The following is a 21782-nucleotide window of genomic DNA, read 5'->3' as shown; positions in this document are numbered from 1 at the left end:
CTCGAAGTTGATGATGGTTTTTTGGGCCAGCTTGGGGAAAGGCAGTTGCTGAGTTCCCTGTCTGCATGTGTCAAATAACCTCTTTCAGGGTGAATGGCCAGCACAAATTCTCAAAATACTTGAGGTAATCGTGTCCAGTGTGATTGCATCATAGCAATCCAGCATCTTAAAAGTATTTAAAGTAGTAGTTAAAAGGCATTTGAAATATCTTAAATTTTGAAGCCTTTGGACACTGATTTCTGCTACTGCATCACGGAGAGTTTGGKTTTTTTTGCTTATTATTGTTCTTCATGGAAAGATACTGCAGGAGGTCCTGAAGGATCAAGGATCCGTGTGCCTATTTAGTGTTATCATTAGCAGCCATTACAAAAGACTGCAAAGCAGGCTAGAAAAGTTCCCCGATTCCAAGGTTGAGAGTTATTTTCAGTGTAAGAGTGAATTGGATTAAATAATTTCATGAAAGCAACTGCCTTACTCTGGCTTTAATTGGTTTCAGGGGAATGCACTCAAGGGCTGTCCTTAAGGACTGGTGATATTAAATTCCCCTGTAAACTCAATCTCGTCATTTGGGAACAGCAAAGGATGAAGGTGACCTCCTTGTTTTTCGAAAGATGAGTTTAAACTGTCCTAGGTCAGGGAAGGGCAATTAGGATGATGGCTGAAGGATCTCTAMGGCTTTTTATGAGGAGTTTGAAAGAGCCTGACCTTTTCAGCCCAGCCAAGTGAAGTCTGAGAGGAGATGCAAGCGCTCTCCGTAAACACACAGACAAGCAGCACTGAGCTAGTTAAGCCAGAGGATGGTTTTGACCCAAGAAGAAAGGAGTATAAATACAGAATGTATTTAAGCTGGAAGATGAATTATTTTCTCAGCCTCAGAAGTGTGAGCTTGCAGCATTGCCTTCTAGCCTAGGCAGCGGTGGGAGCGGTGGGAGCCTAGGAGCGGTGGGAGCAGATGATCCTGCCCCTCGGGAAGGCACCTGATCGCATCGTGTCGCTGCCCAACATCAGGGGGAGCGAGGCCGGCTTCGTCCCTGCGCTCTGTCGTCTCGGCGTGTTTTCCACTGCAGATGCAGCTTCCAGCAGCTCCCCAGGCCCGGTGTTTGTGCCGCTTCCGGTGCTGGAAGGAGACTCGTTTGGGGCTTCCCCATGGGCATCCTGCGCCTTCATTAGTTACAGCAGATCCCAGGGGTCGAGTGTTAGCGGGAGCTTCTCCTCGCAAACTKGTGCCCAGGGAAGAGCAGTGATTTGGGAGCTTGCTTGAAACAACTTGAAAGAAAGAATAACATTCTAGGGAAGAAGTATCCTAAAAGCAAACGTAACCTATAGGCTGCCCTGCCCTCCTTTAAGACTTGCTTCTCGTGTGGGTAGCGGGCAAGCTGGACTTCTTTGGACACCTATGAGTCAGCGACCCTCTGTCACATTAGCTCAGCTAAAATAAACCTTTCTGCCACCCCGGCCCGCTCTCAGCCCTTCAAAAGGGAATTACCTTTTAAAATTGACCATCATGTTCCTGGGGCCTCTATTCTGTGATGTTAAAAAAAGTTTTYAAATGAGCAGAGGGGAGGCAAAAAATGTCAACAGCTTTAAATATGGCCATTTAATGGTCTTACCTTTTGAGACAGCATTTGTGGAGACATTACTTATCTTTTTTATGTATTTATTTTTTGTCCTGTTTTCCAAGAGAATGGCTTTGGTTGTGCTAAACCAGCAGCGTTTTCTGTAGAGGTCAGCAGAGCTTCTGTGCCATGATTAGAAAGGTTGCACGTGTTTCTTAGGGTGAGAGTAGGGAATAGAAGACTTTGTRTTTTGTGGTTTTTAACCTAACACAAGTGGCTCATTTTTTGACTCGGTGGAGTTTGTGAACGTCTCCAGAGGGACGATAAGCACAACAGGTTGCAGCCCTCCAAGAAGCAAAGCAGGGGGAAGATGACAGAGTCTCTCCAAGGCCCTTGCTTTTAACTTGTCAGGTAGATTACAGAGCAGCACGGCCCCGTCACCCTTCGAAGTCCCTCCTGTTTCATCTCTTCCAKCAGCCCTCATTGCAGAGCAACATTACCCAGGAGCTGAGGGAGCCTTTTCACTTGCAGTTGTTGACCAAAGCATCTGTGACTGCAAAACACTGAGTTCAACATCAGCGGTTTTGTCTTATTGTGATACTACCCAGTCCTCTAACCCTGCATAAAGAGGGGGAAAAAGACAAAGATTTAGGTTGCTAAATTAGTATTAATTAGGTCTGATAGGTACCTGCATGGGTTTCCGTAGTGGAGAAGTGTATTCTGCATATAAGTAGTTTATGGCAGTGTTTTCCATATGTCCTTACTACTTTGAAGGGCTTCCTTTAAATATATATATATTTATAGACACAGAAAATAAATATTTTGAGGATTTTTTTAACTGGGTGGGAATGTGGAAGCCAGTCGCTTGTCTTGTATTGTACCTGTACCATGTATGGWCTTGTATCTGTCAAAAGTCTTGTATTTCTGGCTGATTTCATCCCCAGTGGAACCTCCTGGGTTATCACTGCCTGTCGCTGTATGGGGAGTGTCGTTCCTAGGCGAGCCCAATGGTTCCTGCTGCCAAATGGTCAAATCCACAACAGAAAACACAGGAGGATTGCAGGATTCAAAGAACCTGCATTATCAGCATGTAATAACACACCAAGTAGCAGGTTGTGAGCGATCCATTTACTGCTACAAACGTGGTCTAGTGTGGCTGGGCTGCAAATGCATACTGAAAGAGTGAAGGTTTTGGGCTGCTCTGGAGCAGAAGTGGAGCAGTCAGCTGCTGCCTGTTGTGTTTCAGGGAAACGCTGGCAATTCTTCATTTACCAGGCAAGCCTTGTGCTGAGGGGGCTCGGGGCACTGCTGCCCTGGGTCACAGGTTTCTTCTTTTCCCATTCAAAGCATTGAGAAACTGCAAATATTTACTATATTCTTAAATTCTCGTCTCAGATTTAAAGGATGGAACAAAGTCTGTCGCCTGCATGTTGGACATAGTATTTTACTGTAGCTAATAAGCAAAGCAGAATGAGATATGTTTTCCTGAAGGGCTTGCCATGCTTGCTGGTAGTCTCCCCTTACCAAGTGTTTTGCCACTGGAATTTTTGCCTCACTTGGTTGCTGCAAAACTTTTACCTAATCCCAAAGGGAATTTTGTCAGCAGAAGGATATGGCTGGAGCCTTCAACCTGCTCCCTGTGCCTATGTTGCTTTGAGTGATTAGATTAAAGCTGATGTTAGTCTCTGTTAATGTAAGGGAAGGCAACGGATTTATTTAGATAAATATTTCTTAATTTAAACCCAGCGTTATTTGATGTGAGGGTGAGTGTGTTCTCTATGGGTAGGAATTCTGTGATTCTTGCTCAGAAATGATTAAAAAAACAGTGAATTTCCTGTCAAAAACGTGCCGATGGCGGCAGCCTGCCCGGAGCTGAGCCCCTTGTCAGSAAGGCCCCAGGCTGGAGCGCGGAGCCGCTTCCACCGTCGGCTCCCGGGTATTTTGTAGGGCAGGAGCCCGGGGCAGAGCCAGTGCCTTGGGAAGGGCCGCGCGGAGCCGGCGCTGTCCTTGCCCTGTCAACGTGGTGGCCCTCAGCCCAACTTGGATGCAGCTATTCCATCCATATCCAAAAAACAGATTCCCTTCCCCATGTGATGTTGTTGCTTTGGAAACGGGATGCTTTCCTTGCGGGAGAGGCCTCGGAGGTTCTTGTTTTGTCAATGTGGCTGGTTTTGTGAAAGGGATTTGTTGGTCTGCAGCGTTTTGTAGCATGCTTTTATTTCCCCGCCTAGTTCACATCTTTAATGCATCTCCTTCCTTTTCTTTAGCACTCTAAAAGCTAAATTGACAAGCCATTTCTTTGTGCTTTTAATATTTAATTACTGGCCTGATAGAAATACTAATCAAGTTAGTGGTTGACATAACAGAGAAAATAAGAAGACACTGAATTTTATATTAGGTTGTAAGTTTTAATTGCTACAGTGTCAGTGACTTWTGTCGCCTATGTGCCTTGGAAGTGGGCTGCAGGGTGAACATGCGTATACTTTCTTATACTTTTATTTATAAAGAAAATATATAATAAAAAATATGCAAATATTCAATTTTATCACCAAAAAAAAAAAAGAAAGGATGTCTTATGTGTTCCATCCAGAGACAGGATGATATTCTAGGTTGAATGCAGCGCGCACTTCTGAACGGGAGCTGCAAGGCCCACCATAAGTTGGCAATAAGATGAGGAAATGAAAAATGCTCCCGAGTCACCTGAGGAGTTTCATTGACAGCTGCAGGGTTAAAGCAGATGGTAACTGGGGGTCAGGTATGAATTCAGAYAGACAAAGCTCAACACGTCCTTTACAGATAAAACTGTGCAGTAAGACCAAATAGCCGTGCTTGAAAACTTTGGCATTTGTGGTTTCATTTTTGAATTTCTTTTTAAGGTCTAACATAGATTTCAGCTTTTGAGGCCGTGCCTATTACTGTGTTGGGTTGCAGGTTTGGCTGTCTTTTCCTCTTAATGCTCCTGCCCCAGAGTAACAGGCTCATTGGAATCGGAGCAGCCTTGAAAACTGTTGGATCCCCGGTAAGCAAATAACGAACGAGACCTACAGGCTCCTTGACATGGGAAAGCCTTGGCAAACCAAGGAGCTCTTCCTTCTTTCTATGTTATGCACTCCTCAGTAGTAGGAAAATGGCCTGTAAGTTGCTTTGTGGCGTTGTGCCTCTCCCTCAATGTTTTGTTTATTTAACACTGTTGGATTACTGGGACTTTTTCCATGAAAACACAGGGYGTGAGGGAAGTAGGAATGTGGAGAGCTTCTAGGAATTTCTTTGTTGTGCTTTTCCTTAGATTTATGTGCCTCTAAACTCAGGTAATGGTGATATCCAGGGCAAATGTTCTGTGACGTGCCTACCTTGGGTTGAGTTGCTTGATTGCAAACTCTTTGGGGAGAGTTKAGCACCTTCATTTTGTTTGTGTAGCACCATTTCATGGGCAGTTTTCTGTGCTCAACTTTTCTCTTTGGCCATCAAGTGGTGAGTTGCACAAGCCCGAGTAATTTCGGAGATCTGGGACTGCTGATTTTGCTTGTTCTCTGGGTGTCATTTCCACAGCGGGAGGAACAAAAAKGGTTTTAATGGACAGAATAGCTAACGTACCATTAAAAAGTTGTTACAGTAAAATAATTGTTTTAAAGACATTAGGCACAGAGGCTTTTCCTTATCGGCTAATGTCCTAAAATTGTGTTTACTTGCTATGTTAGCACTTTACCACTATATAGTTTTCTATCTGTTAATGATCTTATTTTCATTATGGGCAGTATTCTGTGGGGCTTCAAAAATCAGTGTCTTCAGCTTTTCTTGCAGAGATTATTAAAGGCAGGTAAACAAACAAAAGGCAACAAAAGCATCTTTCTGCAGCCATCTGCATTGTTACTCTTGTTAAATCTGGGTAGAAAAGAAAAACAGATTGGCAAGTTTCACACTTGCTTCTTATTAGGGGATTGCAATGCAAAAAAACGTTTCTCTGCCGTGGATGTAATTTAAATGGGGGGTGAGCGTGTAATGGAATAAACACCGTTTCAAATGCTCTAGGGCTGGTAAAGGCTTTGTTTCCAGATACATTCTGGAGCAATAGTTATAAAGTGACTTTTAAAATCCTCTTCCTTTGCATAGCATCCACATTCGTGGGGCACAGGCAGAGATGTTCACGGGACCGCAGAATGGTTGAGGTTGGAAGGGACCTCTGGAGATCATCCAGTCCAACCTCCTGCTCCAGCAGGGACACCCAGAGCACGGGGCACAGGGCRGCATCCAGGCGGCTTTGGAAGATCTCCAGRGAAGGAGCCTCCACAGCCTCCCTGGGCAACCTGTGCCAGGGCTCTGGCACCCTCACAGGGAAGAAGTTCTTCCTCTCATGGAGACGGAACATCCTGTGTTTCAACCTACACCCATTGCCCCTTGTCYTGTCACTGACCACCACTGAGAAGAGCTTAGCTCCTTTCTCCCTACATTCCCCCGTCAGGTTATTTGTACACATTGATCAGATCCCCCTCAGTCTTCTCCAGGCTGAAGAGGCCCAGCTCWCTCAGCCTTCCCTRTGTATGATGGCGTGTGAGGAAAAGAGGCTTCCTCCGGCTCCCTTGCAGCAGCCAAGGCTTGTTGTAGTCACTGATGCTGCTGTAGGAACATGGCAGGCTCCAAGCCTGGCTTTGCTGTGGCCTCCTTGTTCCCATGTCTGACACAGTTTTGTTCGGAAGCTKTAGCTTGGTGTAGAAGTGCATGTGTGCGTCTCCACAGGTCAGCCAGGTCGGAGGAATTACCTTCCTTCCCACTCCTGAATTTTATGTAGGATCCTATAATGGTGAATACCGGGACAGTTACTCTCTAGTGCAAATCTTCTAATAAAAGAGAGACTTCAAGTTTAAATTCTGTAAAGCATTATTGTCGGAAGAGACGGGGAAGTTTATGGGGTGCCACCCTAACCGCCAGAGCCTTAAGTATGTGCTCATGAGGGTGGATATGAAGTTAAAATTGTACCAACCAATACAGTTTTATATTTGACAAAAATTGGAAGCTTTTGAGTTAAATGACTTATGCTTCTGCTCCTTAAAAAAAAAAAAAAAAAAAAAAAAAAAGAGTAAAGATAAAATCTAAGGCCAATAGACCTCTTAGAAAGCACTTGATTTCACCTAAAAATCTAGTCACATAGTAGGTATTTATCAGAGACTAACACCACTGGAGGAAATTGGAATTACATAAATTGGATGCGTGTTTTTATCTTATTAATGTGTTATTATTTTGCTTAAATTATACATCATATATCCCCTTTGGACTTCTCTAAATGATGTTCCCCATATTTAAAGATTAAAGAGCATTAAGCGATCCCTCAGTTTGGAACAGTTAATCCTTCTGTACCTGCCTCTCCAGATAGATCTTTCCTAGGTTCAGAAAACCTAGGAAAGGAGCATATGCCTGCACTTGGCTACGATTTTTTTCTTCTTTTGATTGCTTAAGAGGGCTGCTCAGCGCAGAGTAGCAGCTTATAGGAACACATCATCCTGCCTTAATTTAGCCCCATTAAAGCACTTCTCTTTTTATTACTTATTTATTAGTGCTCCTATTGAGCTAGAAWGTTTGAGTTCTGATTAAGTTTTAAGGTAGTTTGCCTCATGTTGTAGCCATAGGATGTTGAGCGGAGTTGTACCCTGATCCTATCCCGTTTCCGTTCTGGGACAACGGGGAGGGTGATGGYGGTTTTGCGCCTGCTCCTCCTCTGTTTGTAACCCGTTTGGGTGAGGCGCTTTGGTGCTGCGTGGTGGGGACGGCAGGAGCAGCCGCGGGGGCTCCACCCCAGCACTGGCACCCATGGGGACCCGGCGTGCTTGGCAGCAGGTGTCCCCGATCCCTGCTCGGAGCGAGAGGCTCCCTCGCTGTTTCACTGCGATCCCCATGCTCAGTGTGGTCTTAGCTTGGTGGGGGGCAGAAAGCCCGTTGTTCGAAAGGCTCTTGGAAGCCACCCGAATGTGTGGGTGTCTAGATAGGTCTGAAACAAGTGTGCCCCAAAATCTTCTCTGTCAGTGAAGAAACAATTAATTAAACAAAGRTTTTTCCCAAGGTGCTGCTGAAACACAGAATTGTTAGGGTGTCTATGGATTTGCAAGGAATGTTAAGCTGTTATTCAAGTATAAGGTATTCGTGCCATCTTGCTTCCATCCCAAACAAGCCAGGTTTGGATAAATCCTGGCAAATGSCATTTGCCATCTCACCTTTGTCCATCCCATCCAACTTTAGTCTCAGGTGGAAAACTGAGAATCTGGAAAACTGTYGTCCTCCTCAGCACCGAGTTCTACGTGCACGTGCTTGGGGTGTTAGCTCTTCAGTAAACCATCTGACTTAGGAGATAAGGCTGTGTTAGATTTGTTGGTTTATTGGTTTTGCTGCTCTACATTCAGTCTTTACAGCATGGGCACAACGCAGCTCGCGTGCTAACTTGGCAGGACCCATAGACGCGGTAGCTCCGTCCCACAACCCAAAACATTTGGGTGCTGGTGGAGCAAGGAGAAAATTGCGTGGCTGTTGCGTTTCAGGCTGTTGTACAAAGCTAGGAGACAACAGGAAACAAGAGCTTACAAATAGAGCAGATTTAGTTATGGGAGTTGGAGACAAAATTAAGGTGATTTCCAAAGTATTGGGGTTTTTTTGGAGTCAACTTTTGGGTCAAACAGCACACTGAGCAATTCAGGAAAGGATTATAAAGCAAAAGAAAGGTCAATAAAAAARAAATGTAATAGGTACTTAGCACAAGTTTTATATGGAGGATGCTGATAAGATTAACTGTGCACGTATGTTTAGGCTATATTGGGGAAAATATACCCACTCCTTTTTATCTAAAATTAATTTATTAACAGCACACAGAAATAACAAGGAAATAGAAGATTATTTGAGGGAAATTTGAAGCAGAATAATTTTATTTTGATATATGCGAGTAAATTGCTCACAGTGATTGTCTCAGTGTGGTTTGTCCAAATACATTCCCGATGTCTGAAAGACCAGATTCACGCACGGTGCATGAGCGCCTTGCCTGATAAACTGTAGCACTGTCGTTAGTACAGACAAGAGTCGTGAGGAGGCAGGCATAGAGCATGGCGTGGAAATTTGTGTAAATATTAAAAGAAAAGTTGCTGTAGAACCTGAGGAAGATCTTGCACGCGTCAATGTGCCAGGTTTTTTGCACTGATATCAGCAGGATTAGGAAGAGGCCACCKCTCCCTGTAAACCGTGCCTGGTTTTGCACAGAGGATAGGACTGTTTATGCAGTTTTTTCCCTCTTTTTGGTGGAAATAAACCAAGGATGTCTAGGCCAATTGTTTGAAGTCATTCTGGATTTGCATGCTACGGCTCCTAGTACACAAATGTGACTTGAATATGTTCCTCTAACAAGATTCACAGTCAAATTTCTTTTCTTCAAATGGTAACGTTTCATGGCCCATAATAACCACATTGCAATCTTTTGATGCGCCATTACTGGGCTACCTTGGGGTGATGCTCATGGAGTTTTCTTTTGCCCTTTCCACAACACAGATTTGGAGTCAACTAGGGGAGATTTTCTGTGAAATCCTCCCCAAAGTCTGATAATCCAGTGAGACCAAATGAATTTTGCTATTGGAAGACTTTTGGCAAAAGAATACTCTATAGCCAATGCCCCTGCCATGCACTGGATCTCAGAAAGCAGTTTCCCTCTGTGCTGGTTTATGTGAGGAAAAACCAGTCTGTCTCCTCCCTTTGTGCTGGCTTTCATTCCCATTCGCTGTGCAGGAAGTTTTTTGCAGAAGAACATAACGAGGCTCCACAGGCTTCCTCTTGGCTTTCTCACCGCTCTCTAGATTCAATTTTTGAGGGGAAAAACAGTAAAATAGTCCTGTGTGGTGCGCTGCACAGAACTGTGCACATAACCGTGTAGCGAGATGTGCCCTGTTGCTTTAGCTGCCCTGACAGCAGCGAGCGCCGCAGCGGAAGGCGCCACGTTCACACGAGCTCCGCGGTGCAGCACGGAGCATGGAGCCATCCCGGGGGCACCCCGGGAATCASCGTCCTTGCCAGGGGTTGAGGAGCCAGTCCCATGACACAGGGACTTGGGGAGAAACGGGGGGTCTGCAAGTTGAGACTGTGCAGGTAGGTGCCTCCCTGGGAGGAGGGCGCTCGCTCCGCGTCCAATTCATCCGTCTCGGTGCTTGTAACTCCTGGTTTGTGTGTCATCTTCCATTCTGTGCCACTTTTGCAGAAATGGACAGCCCAGGCACTGCTAACATTCCCTTAAAGAAATGGAATTGCACCGTGCATACATTCCTTGTCTGTCAGAAGTGCTGTCCAAAGTATTAAGCATTTATATATCCCTCTTCTTCGTGCTGTAGTTGAAAGACTCCGTCATATCTGAGGGTTGTAACTCCATAGCTCCCTTTCATTGTCGATACACTGYCATGACGACTTGTCTGCATAGTAAATAATCACAATTAAAAATGAACAACCCGGTGGCGTGATGGGCTGCTGAGCCAAGAAAGAGACCAAGCTTGTGGTGAGGAGAGTAGCAGCCTCGGAGCAGATGCGTGGCCGACGGCCTTCATACCTCAACTGCGTCAGTGCCCATCAGCGAAAGCAAAACACGTTATTCTGTACTGATTTTTTCAACTTTATTCATCAATAAGACCAATATTTCTCATATTTAACTTAAGTATGAAAAAGTGGGTGTTTTATTTTTTGTTCCTTTTCCTTAAAAAAAAAAAAAAAGAAAAAAAAAGAAAAAAAAAAAAGCAAGCTGGATACACGTAGCGTTGGATCAAGGCACATACAAGACTGGCCAAAGGGCGTCCAAAGCACTTTGGTTTCTAGGTGAAGAAACAAATGATTATGGCAACAAAGTGGCTTGGGGTTTAAACAAGAAGTAGCTCATAGTTCAGTAGGAAGCCAGAAAGAAACGTTTAACCTTACAGATTTATTTCTGGAAAATTGTGACAGTAATGGGCAGTATTCCTGACTGTAATGACAGCATTTTTAATAAGCATCTGTGTACTGCATTCAAGTACGTGTGTCTTAAAATACTGCTGTATTTCCACAGCTAGAATTTGTACCAATTACCTTTGGGACTAAATTCTCTTGGGATCTTGCTTGTATGGCCTGTCCCTGTCCTCGTTTTTTTTTTTCCCCTATGTGTTTGCAAAGCTTCTGCTGTTCCCAGCTCTTTCTGAGTGTTTTCTTTGTTAGTCCTCCTGCCCTCGTCTCCCAAAGGCCTGGATCATCCAGCACTGTTTGCTCTACAATAAGCAGACAACTGGGTTGGGTAACCAGAAATCTCACCCTAAACTGCATCTACCCTCTAAGTTTGTGGGAACCTAGAGTGTTTCTGGTTTCTTTTTTCACTCATCAGTATCTTGTCTCATGCATAAAACTGGCTTGATGATTATCTTTCAAATTGGACCTCACTACTGTAGAATGGATATATCCAGACAGCTGATATTGCCCATTACTACACGCGCTTTTGTTTATTGAATATTGTGGTTTACAGATTTAATAGACCCAACATTGTAGTCTGCGAGTTTTTGCAACCACTTCTTCATCTTCTTGGTTTGCCAGGTTTAACGTTGTTTTATTGATACCAAAGTGAAAAATGGCCTGTGCTTACACTTACAAGGATCTCAGATGAATGTTCTGACTGCGCAACACGGCAAGAAAATTCACTTTCACAGTCAACAAGTCATCGTACTCAGTAGAACACAAAAGTTAAATGGTCTGTAACTTCAATATTAGCAAGGAAAATACAGTACAAATTACTAAAAAATACTAAAATATAGAATTGTGGTCAGGTATCCCCACTACATTAATCGCAGCAGTAGCCTGAAATTTGAAACTTTTAATAAAAAGTTCTTAAATATAAATTATATGGCAAATGTACAGTACATTGCTTTGTCAGTTCTCTTAATCCAGTGTTTTGCAGTAGAACAGCAACCCTTAAAGTCAGTCTTTTCTCGTTTAAAAAACCCAAATCAGTCTTTCATTTCCTTCAGTATCATGAGTGTGAATGATCTGAATCTGGAATACCACTGTCCCTGTAGCTCCTGTTACTACTGCTTTCACTGTGGCTGTTCTTGTACAGATTCATTCCGTTAGGCGGGAATATGGTGTGTATTACAAACTCCTCCTTGGACACCTGGTCGCTGTTGATCGGTATCATCTGAAAAGAAGTCTCCCTGATTTCGAGGATGGAGTTGTCCTTCTTGGTTCCCGCTTCGGCGTAGTCGTCCTTTCTCCTGCGGCCCTTGCTGTAGGCACAGTTCCGCGAGAAGAGGGCTCCGTTGCGGTGAACGTACCAGCAGAGCAGCGCCAGCAGCGCCAGGGCCACCAGGGCCACCGCGCCGCCTATGATGGCGGCCAGGGGTAAGCTCGAGTTCTTGTACGGCTCTTTCTCTTGCTCTCGGTTCAGCGTGGTCGTGGGGTTGTACATTTTAAGGGGCGCTGTTTCGGTCTCGATGCACTCGGGGGTTTCGTCTGCCAGGTAGGTGTTACTGGTCTCCATCGGGACCATACAGACCCGGTAGGGCGATTCGGGCTCCAGAGCGGTGAGCAGGTAGTCACTTCGGTCCCCTGTGACTATGGTTTCAGTTATAGATCCAAAGGCAGGGCTGTGACCCATCTTGAGCCAGCTCAGCCTTAGCGCCGTCATGGGTAGTGCAACTTTCCAGGAGATGTGGATAGTCTCCGTGCTTACAGATTTCACAAAGATCGTGATGACTTTGCGCACTGGGCTCGTGGTGGTTCTGTAGTTCTTATTCAGATTGGGAGTTTTTATGTCTGGTTGTTTGGTCACAGAAAGAGGCCAGTGTCCTTGGGCCGGATAGAGCGTGTTTGGTACYGCGGTAGTGATTTGGATGGTGCTTATGACACCCTCGTCCTTACAATCAAACAGTTCAGCGTTGAGGTCTTTGATAGCCATTCCACGTACTTTTTCTGGTGCCTGACACATCAGTCCACGTACGTTAACCTTCACAGGCAGTGACTGCAGCCAGTCGCGAACCCATTTCATTTTGCACCCGCAGTGCCACGGGTTGTTGCGAAGAAACAACTGGGTGATGTTGTCCAGATCGTCAAAGACACCCTGAGGTAAATTGCTAAGGTTGTTGTTGGACATATCTAGTCGATACAATTGCCTTAGGTAAGAGAAGGCATTGGGTGGCACGCGATTTATGTGGTTTTCTTGCAGATAAAGCTTTCTTAGATTTGTTCCGGGTAARTTGACCGGTGCGGCTGTAAGGGAATTGCGAACCAATGACAGTTCCGTAAGATTGACTAAATTCATGAAGACTTTGTCTCCTAATCCATGATTATTTAGAAGATTTCCATCTAAAACGAGGCGTTTTAGATTGGTGAGGTCTTGAAGGGACAGCTCTGAAATTGTGGAAATGCGATTATCATCGAGGCGTAGCTCTTCTATGGTTTTAGGCAAACCCCAGGGGATGGTGCTAAGGTGATTGCGAGAGAGAAAAAGCAGTCGGAGATACGTGTTGTCCCGGAAAGCTCCGTCTTCGATGCTSACAGCAGAAACGGAATTATCATCCAAATGCAGTTCTTCCAAATAAGGAATTTTGGAAAGTGAATCGTAAGTAATGGTCCTTATATTGTTTTCCTGCAAGTGCAGTTCTTTGACATACTTAGGGAGGTTGGTAGGGAATTCATCTAGGCTGTTGTGGTATAAATATATTCTTTCCACCCTAAGCAAGTTCTTCAGTTCTGAAGGAATCCCAGCATTATTTATTTGATTGTTCTGAAGGAAGAGGGTAGTAGCATCCTCTGGGATTCCTGTAGGAATAGATGTCAAATCGCGATCATTACAATATATGAAACCCACATCACAGCGACAAACTGAAGGGCACGGTTTGGCACTGACAGAATAAGGTGCCATGTCAAGTAACAGCCCTATTTTAGTCCAAATTAGGAAGATGTTCCAGGTTACACTAATCATGGTCAGGAATGACGAGATTTGTATACAGTTCTGATCTTCAACAATCTAAAAAACCAAACAAACAAAATTATCCAAATCATTATTCAAGAAACTGCAATGACAATTCAAAATTACAGAAGACATCCGAAACACACATATGAGGCTAAAATTCAGGCTCGTAAACACATCATGCTTTTTTTCTTACATCAGTAATTGTACTTCTGCCCGTACTAACTCAATTGGATTTACAGATTAYGCTGTAATTTGAAATATTTTTAAACAATATAATCGACTGTGTCTGACCTGAGAGTTGTTTTATTGAAGCAAGAAGACTGTTTCTAAAGAGCCCCCACATTTCATGTCTAGAGGCAATCTCTGTTCTCAGATGTTAATTTGAAATCGTGTTGTGGATTTTCTGAGAACGGAGCRAGTACAGGGCTAAAGTCCAAGTGAATCATTCTACATCTGAAATGTAAAGAGTAATTCCCAAGGCAGCCAACTATCTAAGTGAGCCATAAAACCCTTCCTGAGCTCCGAAGAGCTGTGGTAGGTTCAGAAGAGTCCTAAGGGTAATTAGTTACCAAGTAGAGAATACAAACAAAAGAAAACAGACCCGATAAAGCCTCTTACAGGTTTTGAGAGCTCAGTGGCTCCATTTCACAAATGCTGGAGCTTTCAGTCTCGTTTCTCAAACTGGAATGTTCAGGAAGGTGAAGGAAACAATTGGCAGCTTCAAAGTTGGCATCTCTGTTAGAGCTACGGCTTTCTAGCTGACTGCATGGGATACTTCATTACATGCTGAAATTCCTGCTTAAATATTTGTCATTCTCAAAAGTCTTCTTACTAAGCAGTACACTAATAAGAGATTATTTGACAGGTTTAAYCACACTTTCACATTTTCAGACTGTGCAAGGTAGAATAACAAGAATTAACTCCTGAGACTGAAATTAGACTGTGCTTGGGTTGTGTGTTTGTACATTCAGCTCAAGTAATTAGCATTTTTATAGCTTTTAGGACAACATAATTCAATTACTATCGTAATTACGGCTGTGAGAACTTCTGTACGATGACCTATACGTTACGCGATGTTACGACCTTCTCTCTYGTGGGTTCACTTATTAATTGAACTTCATTCTCTGAGGCATGAAAAGGAAAATAAATTAATATTGATCCTACCGTATTTAAAGGTACGAGTAAGTTTTGTGCTTGAGGATATCCAGTAAGTGAAATTTCTTTTCCTGCGAGTCACTTTYGTGTGGGTTACTCCATGCAGTTGTGTTTTCTCAACTCTGTTTACTCAAAGGATCCTCCCTGGTGCAGGTTTGTCTCCAGCCTCCTGGCACTGTGTTCAATGAACATTCCAGCCAAGATTTATCATGGTCCATAAGCACAATAGGCCGTGGAGCAGAAAAGCTTCAGCTTCCTCTCCCTGGGCCGCAATGAGGCTTCTATTTTTGTCTTCATATAAGGTCTGTGAATGAAGAGCCCCTTTTGTTTGGTTTAATGCTTTTAACAGGAATAACTTTCTTTGTACTTCTCACAAACTCTCCTCTGTAGTGTGGTAGTCACAGGTGGTAATTTCAGCTCCACATGATGGAAACTACTCATTATGCTGAGGCTTGAATGACGGTAGCCTCTTCAGGAGATCAGGGACAGGTTGCTTTTTCTGTCCAAAATTATCCAAGGATAAAGTTTGTACAATAGCTACATCCTGATATATCCACACCTCCTTAAAAGAACCGTTTTCCAACTTTCTCTTTTTGCTACTTCTTTGGGATTTGTAAAGCAGAAAGAATTTCCTCCTTGCAAAGGCATGCAAGTTAASTTAGCATGCAAGTTACTGTAGAAAAGTTTTTAAGATTCAGGTGGTTTTCTTCATAAGAAGCACAGGTATTATTCCCAAGGAAGCTCTGCTTCTTAAGCTTTCCTTGAATTGTGATTTTCCTGTGAAAGTAAAAAACAAAAAAATGCAATTAATACCTGGTGGACATGAGTGCTCACTCTGCGTTGCATCCTTATATAAACTGAGCTATGCTTACTCTATATAATTAGCACTTTTTTTTTTTTTCTCCAAGTTATGGTAATTCAGCAAAATAGAGCTATTCACAAGTGCATGTTATGCTGCCTAGTCTCATGTTGTTGCCCTTTTGCTACCTTTCCCTTTCTCCTGGGGGAAAGTAAAGTTATCCTCTAGCAATAGACAGAGGGAAACTGTTGGGAAACTTRGTTGCCTGCCCCCTCATTGATAAGGGCAGCCCAGCCTCCCCCGACCAGCTTGCCTTTAATTTTGGTCAACTGAGAGAGACAAAGATCCGTGTGTGGGTGGGTTTTGTCTGTGACAATGCTCTCCACAGGCCCAGCTGCTTCCACTTTTGGGCTGTTTTATCTGAAACGTGGCACAGTGGAATCAGTATTTAGATTGGTATTGTCTTAATCTGATTGCTCTGATTTTGAAAAAAGAAAAATATCCCAGTCTTTTTTAATAATACAGAATTACTGGCTTGTTTTTAAAATGTGTATTTGAACTTAGAATACTTGATATCACTATTGCAAAGAGGCATCCAATGTGGTACCAAGTATTTGTTCCTTAAGAGCACGTGGGTTGTATCAGTCTGAAACAGAAATGGTTGTACCTGAAATAAAGAAGCCTTAACATTTGTTTCTTCCTATCATGATTGTGYGTAGTCCAATAAACTCAACATGGTGCACAGAATTAAAATGCTGTGAAGAAATTACATATTCATTTGTACTTGTGTAGCTACTACAATATGAGCATAGCTAGGGAGTTGTTCCTGGTCCATCATGAAGTACTGGACTTAAACGCAGTCTCTGTTTTAAAATARTCTTCTGCTATTTCAAGCGAGCAGCATAAAAGTCCTGGTTTGGTAGATCTGTAATATTCCTACAGCAACAGGGACGATACAAAACTGGCACAAAATTATTGTGACATTAGTGCAAATTACTTTTTTTTTTTTTTAAAAAAAGGTGACCAAAAAAGGGGGAAAAAAAAAAGTCCCATTACTGAAGTGTTTGTGGAAAGAAAAGTCCAGAATCTGCTCCTAAAACTTGGAAATGAACATTTAAGAAGAGGTATCTCCTTGGAACTTGTATGAAGCTGCGAAGGAGGATATTTTCTGGAACACGTTGTGGAGTGGGAATATAAATTGGCTGTTAAATAGGCCTTTGAAGGCTACACTAACTTTTAAGAATTTATTTAAAAGAATCCATTAAACTACTGTTCTTCAGAACTTGGAAAGCTTTTTAGAAGCAGGCTGTAAAAAGAAATATGTTGTACTAAGCAAAACAGCAGCTCTCAGACGCATACATCTTACACTCGAGAAATCAAGTGCGTTTGTTTTACTTTTTTAGATTATCAACTGTTTCCTCTTTACTCCATTTTATAGGCAGCCCTTCATTTATTGCCAGTATTGTATTAGTGGAAAGGTAGGATTAAAATGAAAGCACTAAAGCTCATTAAGTTCCTGGATTTTTTTTTTTAATCCCTTCTCTCAAAATTATGTGAAAACAAGGCAGAAAAATAAAAGCAAGTCTCTTTGGAGAAGATGACACTGTTTCAAAAATGTGGATTAAGAGCGTACCCCCCACTCTCTTTTCTAAAAAAAGAATAGTTTTCTTGAAGTTTTGATTGTTGGTATCGTGCACATTTTATCTGGGGCCATGGCTGGAAACAATGTTTTTGCATATCAAAGGCTGCAGTGATGTGTCCACAGAGGAGAAGGGAATCCTGCGGCCGTGCTCCAGCTTTCCTCCTCTGGAGCTGCCTCTGCCTGTTCCCTGACACGGAGGCATTAGAGCTGATCCCGCGGGATGAAAAGAAAAGCCGCCCCCGCTGGGTCCAGACACTGTGTCCAGGTTTCCACAACATCGACCTGGGAAGCTTCATGGCTACGTGGTTTTGAAAGAGCCCGTTAATTCCGAGCGGAGCAGAAAAAGATGAGTTTCAGAAAGTAGCTGTTGAAGTCCATGTCTGAATGCAAAAGTGCCTTTTTTCATTAACAGCAGCAACATTTGAGCAGCTGAGCATCAGCTTTTGTGCTTATCTTTATTCCGAGTTGCCCATTTTCATGGAGTTTGCTGCATTGCACAGCTAAATTACTTTTCCTGGGACACTGTGCAAGCAAGCACGGCAGGCGGGGCACCACGCAGGACTTCTTATCACTGTAGCCTAGCTAAGCAGGGGCACGTTTTATTTTAACACGTTCAAGGGAATTTCACTATCCAAGAAAAATGAACTGCAGAAGACCTCAGTATTTAGGATAACATATGGGAGCCAGCTGTCCAGGGCACAAGCAGCAGCGACAAGGAGCGTCGGCGTGTTGGGAAAGCCAACGTTTTCCTGCACATGGTGCTAAAAAGATCTTTTCTTTCCAAGATATGATAACAAAATGAGGAAAATGAAGAGCTGCCGGAGTTTAGGCCCCGTAAAGCTTATTTGAATTTCTAATACATCTCTGCCTTCCCTGGCAGGAATTATGGCAGCGGTGAAAAACACTGGCTTGTATCTACCTATCACTCAAAGTAACAAGGGGAAGGGAGAGAAGTTGCCAGCTGATATTTCTGCGTTATGAATGACAAGAATAACTTTTGGAATTAAATTAATACTAGAAAATGTGCATTTCATAAGCCTCCCAACTGTGTTTAATCAGTGTACTCTTATTTGTTACAAAAATTAATTTTATTGCAGCATTACCTCCACATTTATTTAGAATGGGGAAGGCATCAGAAATTCAGCAGTGTGTTTACAAGCCTCTAACTACTGAGGTATCTACTGTATCCACTGCCCAGTGCAGTCCACAAAGGTCAGGGTTCCTCTTAAATCACTTCACCGAGCTTCCCCAGAAGGTCCCCAGCACTAATCCCCACTTAAAACAATGCGGATACTTTGTTTTCTTAAGTGTCCTACTGGGGGCCAGTGGGCAGTGAGAGCAGAGTGCTTTCTAAGCACCCGGGCTAGGGGCTGAAATTTCCACGCTCATCATATTTCAGGAAGGTGCCCCAAGCCTTTGTTCAGTGTTAGGCAAGCAGAAGGCCCTCGAACTGTCTCTCTAAGGGCTGAAGAATGTCGAGGGTTTTGTTGAAAGTGCCAGTGAGCTTTGCAGATCAGGGTGCATCTGTGCTGCTGATGCTGCAGGAATTTGGCTTTTTTTTTTCCCCCCCCCTCAGAACAAGATTTTATTTTGAGTTGGGGGACCCTCTTTTGATTATTTTTCTTTACTCTTTCCCTGGGTAGTAACCGAACATAATACTGCTTTTGCCTCTTGTAAATTTTATGTCTTTAAAACAAAAATGCAAAATCTGATGTGTTTCCTTGGCCTCCCTCACTGAATAACTCTCAATTAGAAATGGATTCTGAGTAAATGGTTAACTTTCTGCCTTTCTTGCACAGCATAAAAATGAGCAGAGTCAGTATTTGCTGTAGAAGGATGCAGAGGAACTGAGAATTCTTCAACTTGTTTTCTGAAGATTTTTTAAAAAATATTTTCTGCTTTTAAATTAYTAGGTTGAAAGGCATTTTATACTCTATACTCCGTTGTTTTGTTTGCTATTCTGAAGGTTGCACTTGGATTGCTTAAGCTTTAAAAAAATAAATAATAATAAGGCACTTTGGGGGTAGGGGGTGCAAGAGCTTCTTTTTTTAGTGCTCTCTGAGCGTAGCCAGCTCTGGCTTTGTCTTCTGAGAGTTGCTGATGAAGTAACTTGGTCCATGCTCAAAACAAACAAACAGGAAAAGAGAGAACAAATGCGGCCATTGTTTCAAGGTAAAATCCATCTTCCCTCTTGACAAATTTAGTGGAATTGTACCTGCTGCAGAGCTCCGAGCACCAAAGGTGACATGAAACAAAAGGTTAAGCGTATTTAAGAAAAACAAAACTCAGAAGTTGCACAAAGCTCCATAAGTCTTTTTTTCTATCTTGAAATACTTTGTTATCTTTTTCCTGATTACCAAATTTGCTGCTTGAAATACAAGACAGTACTTTGAGTGAAGCTGCAGAACTTACCTATCAGAATTTACTGCAAGTAATAATAGGAAGAACTTTGTGGTGATGCACACGCTTTTGAGGATGCCTGCCCTAAGCAGGTTCTTTTTGGGCACTTATTAARAATAAATGTTAAGCAATCGTGGATTAATTCTTCTGTGCCTTCCCGTGCTTTGAAGTGATAGTAAAAGCTGCAGAAATCCTAGCCATTAGCATGGATGTTTCCTGCTAGAAGGCGAGACAAAGATGGCCATCTCCCAACCGAAGCCACTTCAAATAATTGTAGTGCAAAGTTTGCAAACTCTGCCACTTGCTTTGATTAGTCACCGTTGCCTACACAGGATTTTTCAGCTTTAAGGTCTGGGTTACAAAGGGGAGATGAGAAAGAGAAACAAGGCAGAAACACATCTTGCTTTCTGTTCTTGCTGTGAAATGGGTAAGCTTTATTTTTGCAGATTAAAGCTTGCTGCGGGTTTACTACRGAGTTTTTGCCCACTGGGGGGTGGTACACGCTGCAAAAACGGTGCTTTTAGGAGCCACAAGTCAGATGTTTCTGCTGCTGTCCAGTTTTCTCTGCTTTAATTACAACAAAGTCTCCCGTTGAGAAAAACAGAGGCGGCCTCCGAAGGGGGAGGAAAAAAATAATCACTCTTTCAGCGAGTTTACGGAATCTGATTTCCCATGCTGAGTTTATTAACCACGCTATTTATCTGGTCACTCGCCAATTAAAGAAAGTGATATGAATGCATGAAAAAAAAAAAAAGGACAGGGAGAACTTGGGTATTAAATATATGCTGATGAACCCCTGTTCATCGCAGTTTCTGGGATGCAAGGAGCACAGAATGGAGGGAAAAAATACGGACTGAAGGGAAAAATAGAAAAGCCTGATAGCAGGATTAGAATAATTAGAATAAGATGTATATTTGAAGCTAATTAATTGGCTTTCTGTCAACTGGGGTCTACCTGTTGTTTGTGAAGGATCTGAAAAAATCTCCAACAGGACTGAACTGTACGGTTTGGGAATAAATTAAATGAAACTGGAAGGCATTTCTGAGGGAAGGAGAGAGGGAAAGAAGGGCATTCAAATCTCCTCAGTTTGAGGCAAAGCGTGGTAGATAATGGCAAGAAAAATACATACAGCTCTCTCTGTCTCGTAGCAGATGATTCTTTGTGCACTTGAATTGACAAATGCATTTTTCACTCTGATTCAAAGAAATGTTCATTAAGATGCCATATCCCCAGGCACTAGAGGGTGAGCATAATTGATGCTTCTATCTTCTTGGGCAGTATATTTTAGGAAATAAAATTGAGGTCAGGATAATTAATTKTTTTTTTAAAGTATGAAAAAAAAACGTATTTTTTTTCTGCACTTCATTTCTGCAGAGGGAATTTACATGAGAATACAAGCGGGGCTCCTTCGTGGTAACAAGAAATTCCCCTCGTATTGCAGAGTTCAGCCGACACCTTTCGGAGGAGCAGCCTTTAACTGCAGAGTAATTCGGCATTTCCTCGCTGCTCCTGCGCATTAAATATTCATCCCTACTTYGTTAACTGCCCATAATTGATCCCTGTAGGAAGGGGAGCGACTTGCGCCCGCTCCGAACGGGTAGCCCGGGCTCCCGGCGCCCGTGCCTGGCTTCATTCCTCATTCCTCTCCCACCGCCCCTGCGAGACTTCGTGCAACTTTGCGCGGGGCTCCGCGGCCGCCCCGGGCTCCGTTAAGCGGCGCTGCTCGCTGCGCGGCGCAGTTTTAACGGCCACTAGGCTGGGTTTGGGGGGCCCTTCCCCTCGAGAATTAGGCAGGCGCGCCAGCCAAAGCGCAGCAGGGGCTGCAGCCCGGGCGGCCGGAGCCGCAGGAGCAGCCGGGCTGGGCTCCAAGTTGCAGCGCGGGTCAAACAAAGGCGCGGCGCGGCGCCGGGCAGCGCGAGGCGCCGTTCCGCGCGGGAGCAGCGCGCCGCGGGCAGGCGCGCGCCGCGGGCGCAGGGCTTCTTCGCGGCGGCTTATAGCAGGCAGGCGACCCAGTGTTAAATTGCAAACAACAGGAAAGTTGATGCGAACTAGGCAGGGACGGTGCGAGCGCGGGGAGGACTCGCAGGTAGCTCTTTTTTTAGGAGCAAAAACAAAATGTGTTTTTCTTGCTGGGGGAGATGGGGCCTGTTGCGTCCCTGCGCTGCGACCATCTTGCTGTGCGGAGCGCCGAGCTCCGCGGGGGACGCGGGCCCTGGCCGGGCCGCGGAGCCCCCCGCGCGCCGCTGCCCGCGCGTGGACGGCGGCGCCTCGCGCGCAACCTGCGCGGCTCCC

The 21782-nt window shown here is 43.8% G+C and overlaps 2 protein-coding genes across 2 annotated transcripts in view; one reads left to right on the top strand and one right to left on the bottom strand.

The window, feature by feature from the left end:
* The window catches only part of MACROD2 (MACRO domain containing 2), a 680006-nt gene that overhangs the window by 74126 nt on the left and 584098 nt on the right, over nucleotides 1–21782 (top strand). The gene's annotated exons all lie outside the window — the stretch shown is intronic.
* Nucleotides 11127–15392, bottom strand: FLRT3 (fibronectin leucine rich transmembrane protein 3). The gene is made up of 2 exons (XM_026036602.1): nucleotides 14659–15392; nucleotides 11127–13548 (listed from the first exon to the last, which is right to left on the bottom strand). Exon 2 carries the CDS (start codon nucleotides 13501–13503, stop codon nucleotides 11554–11556), a length of 1950 nt encoding a protein of 649 aa, XP_025892387.1. The 5' UTR covers nucleotides 13504–13548; nucleotides 14659–15392; the 3' UTR covers nucleotides 11127–11553.

Source organism: Nothoprocta perdicaria, unplaced genomic scaffold (assembly GCF_003342845.1).
Source record: "Nothoprocta perdicaria isolate Ctin4 unplaced genomic scaffold, notPer1 scaffold_181, whole genome shotgun sequence".
Taxonomy (NCBI): Eukaryota; Metazoa; Chordata; class Aves; order Tinamiformes; family Tinamidae; genus Nothoprocta; species Nothoprocta perdicaria.
Note: the sequence above shows the minus strand (reverse complement) of the source record. Positions and strands in the feature narration are given on the sequence as shown.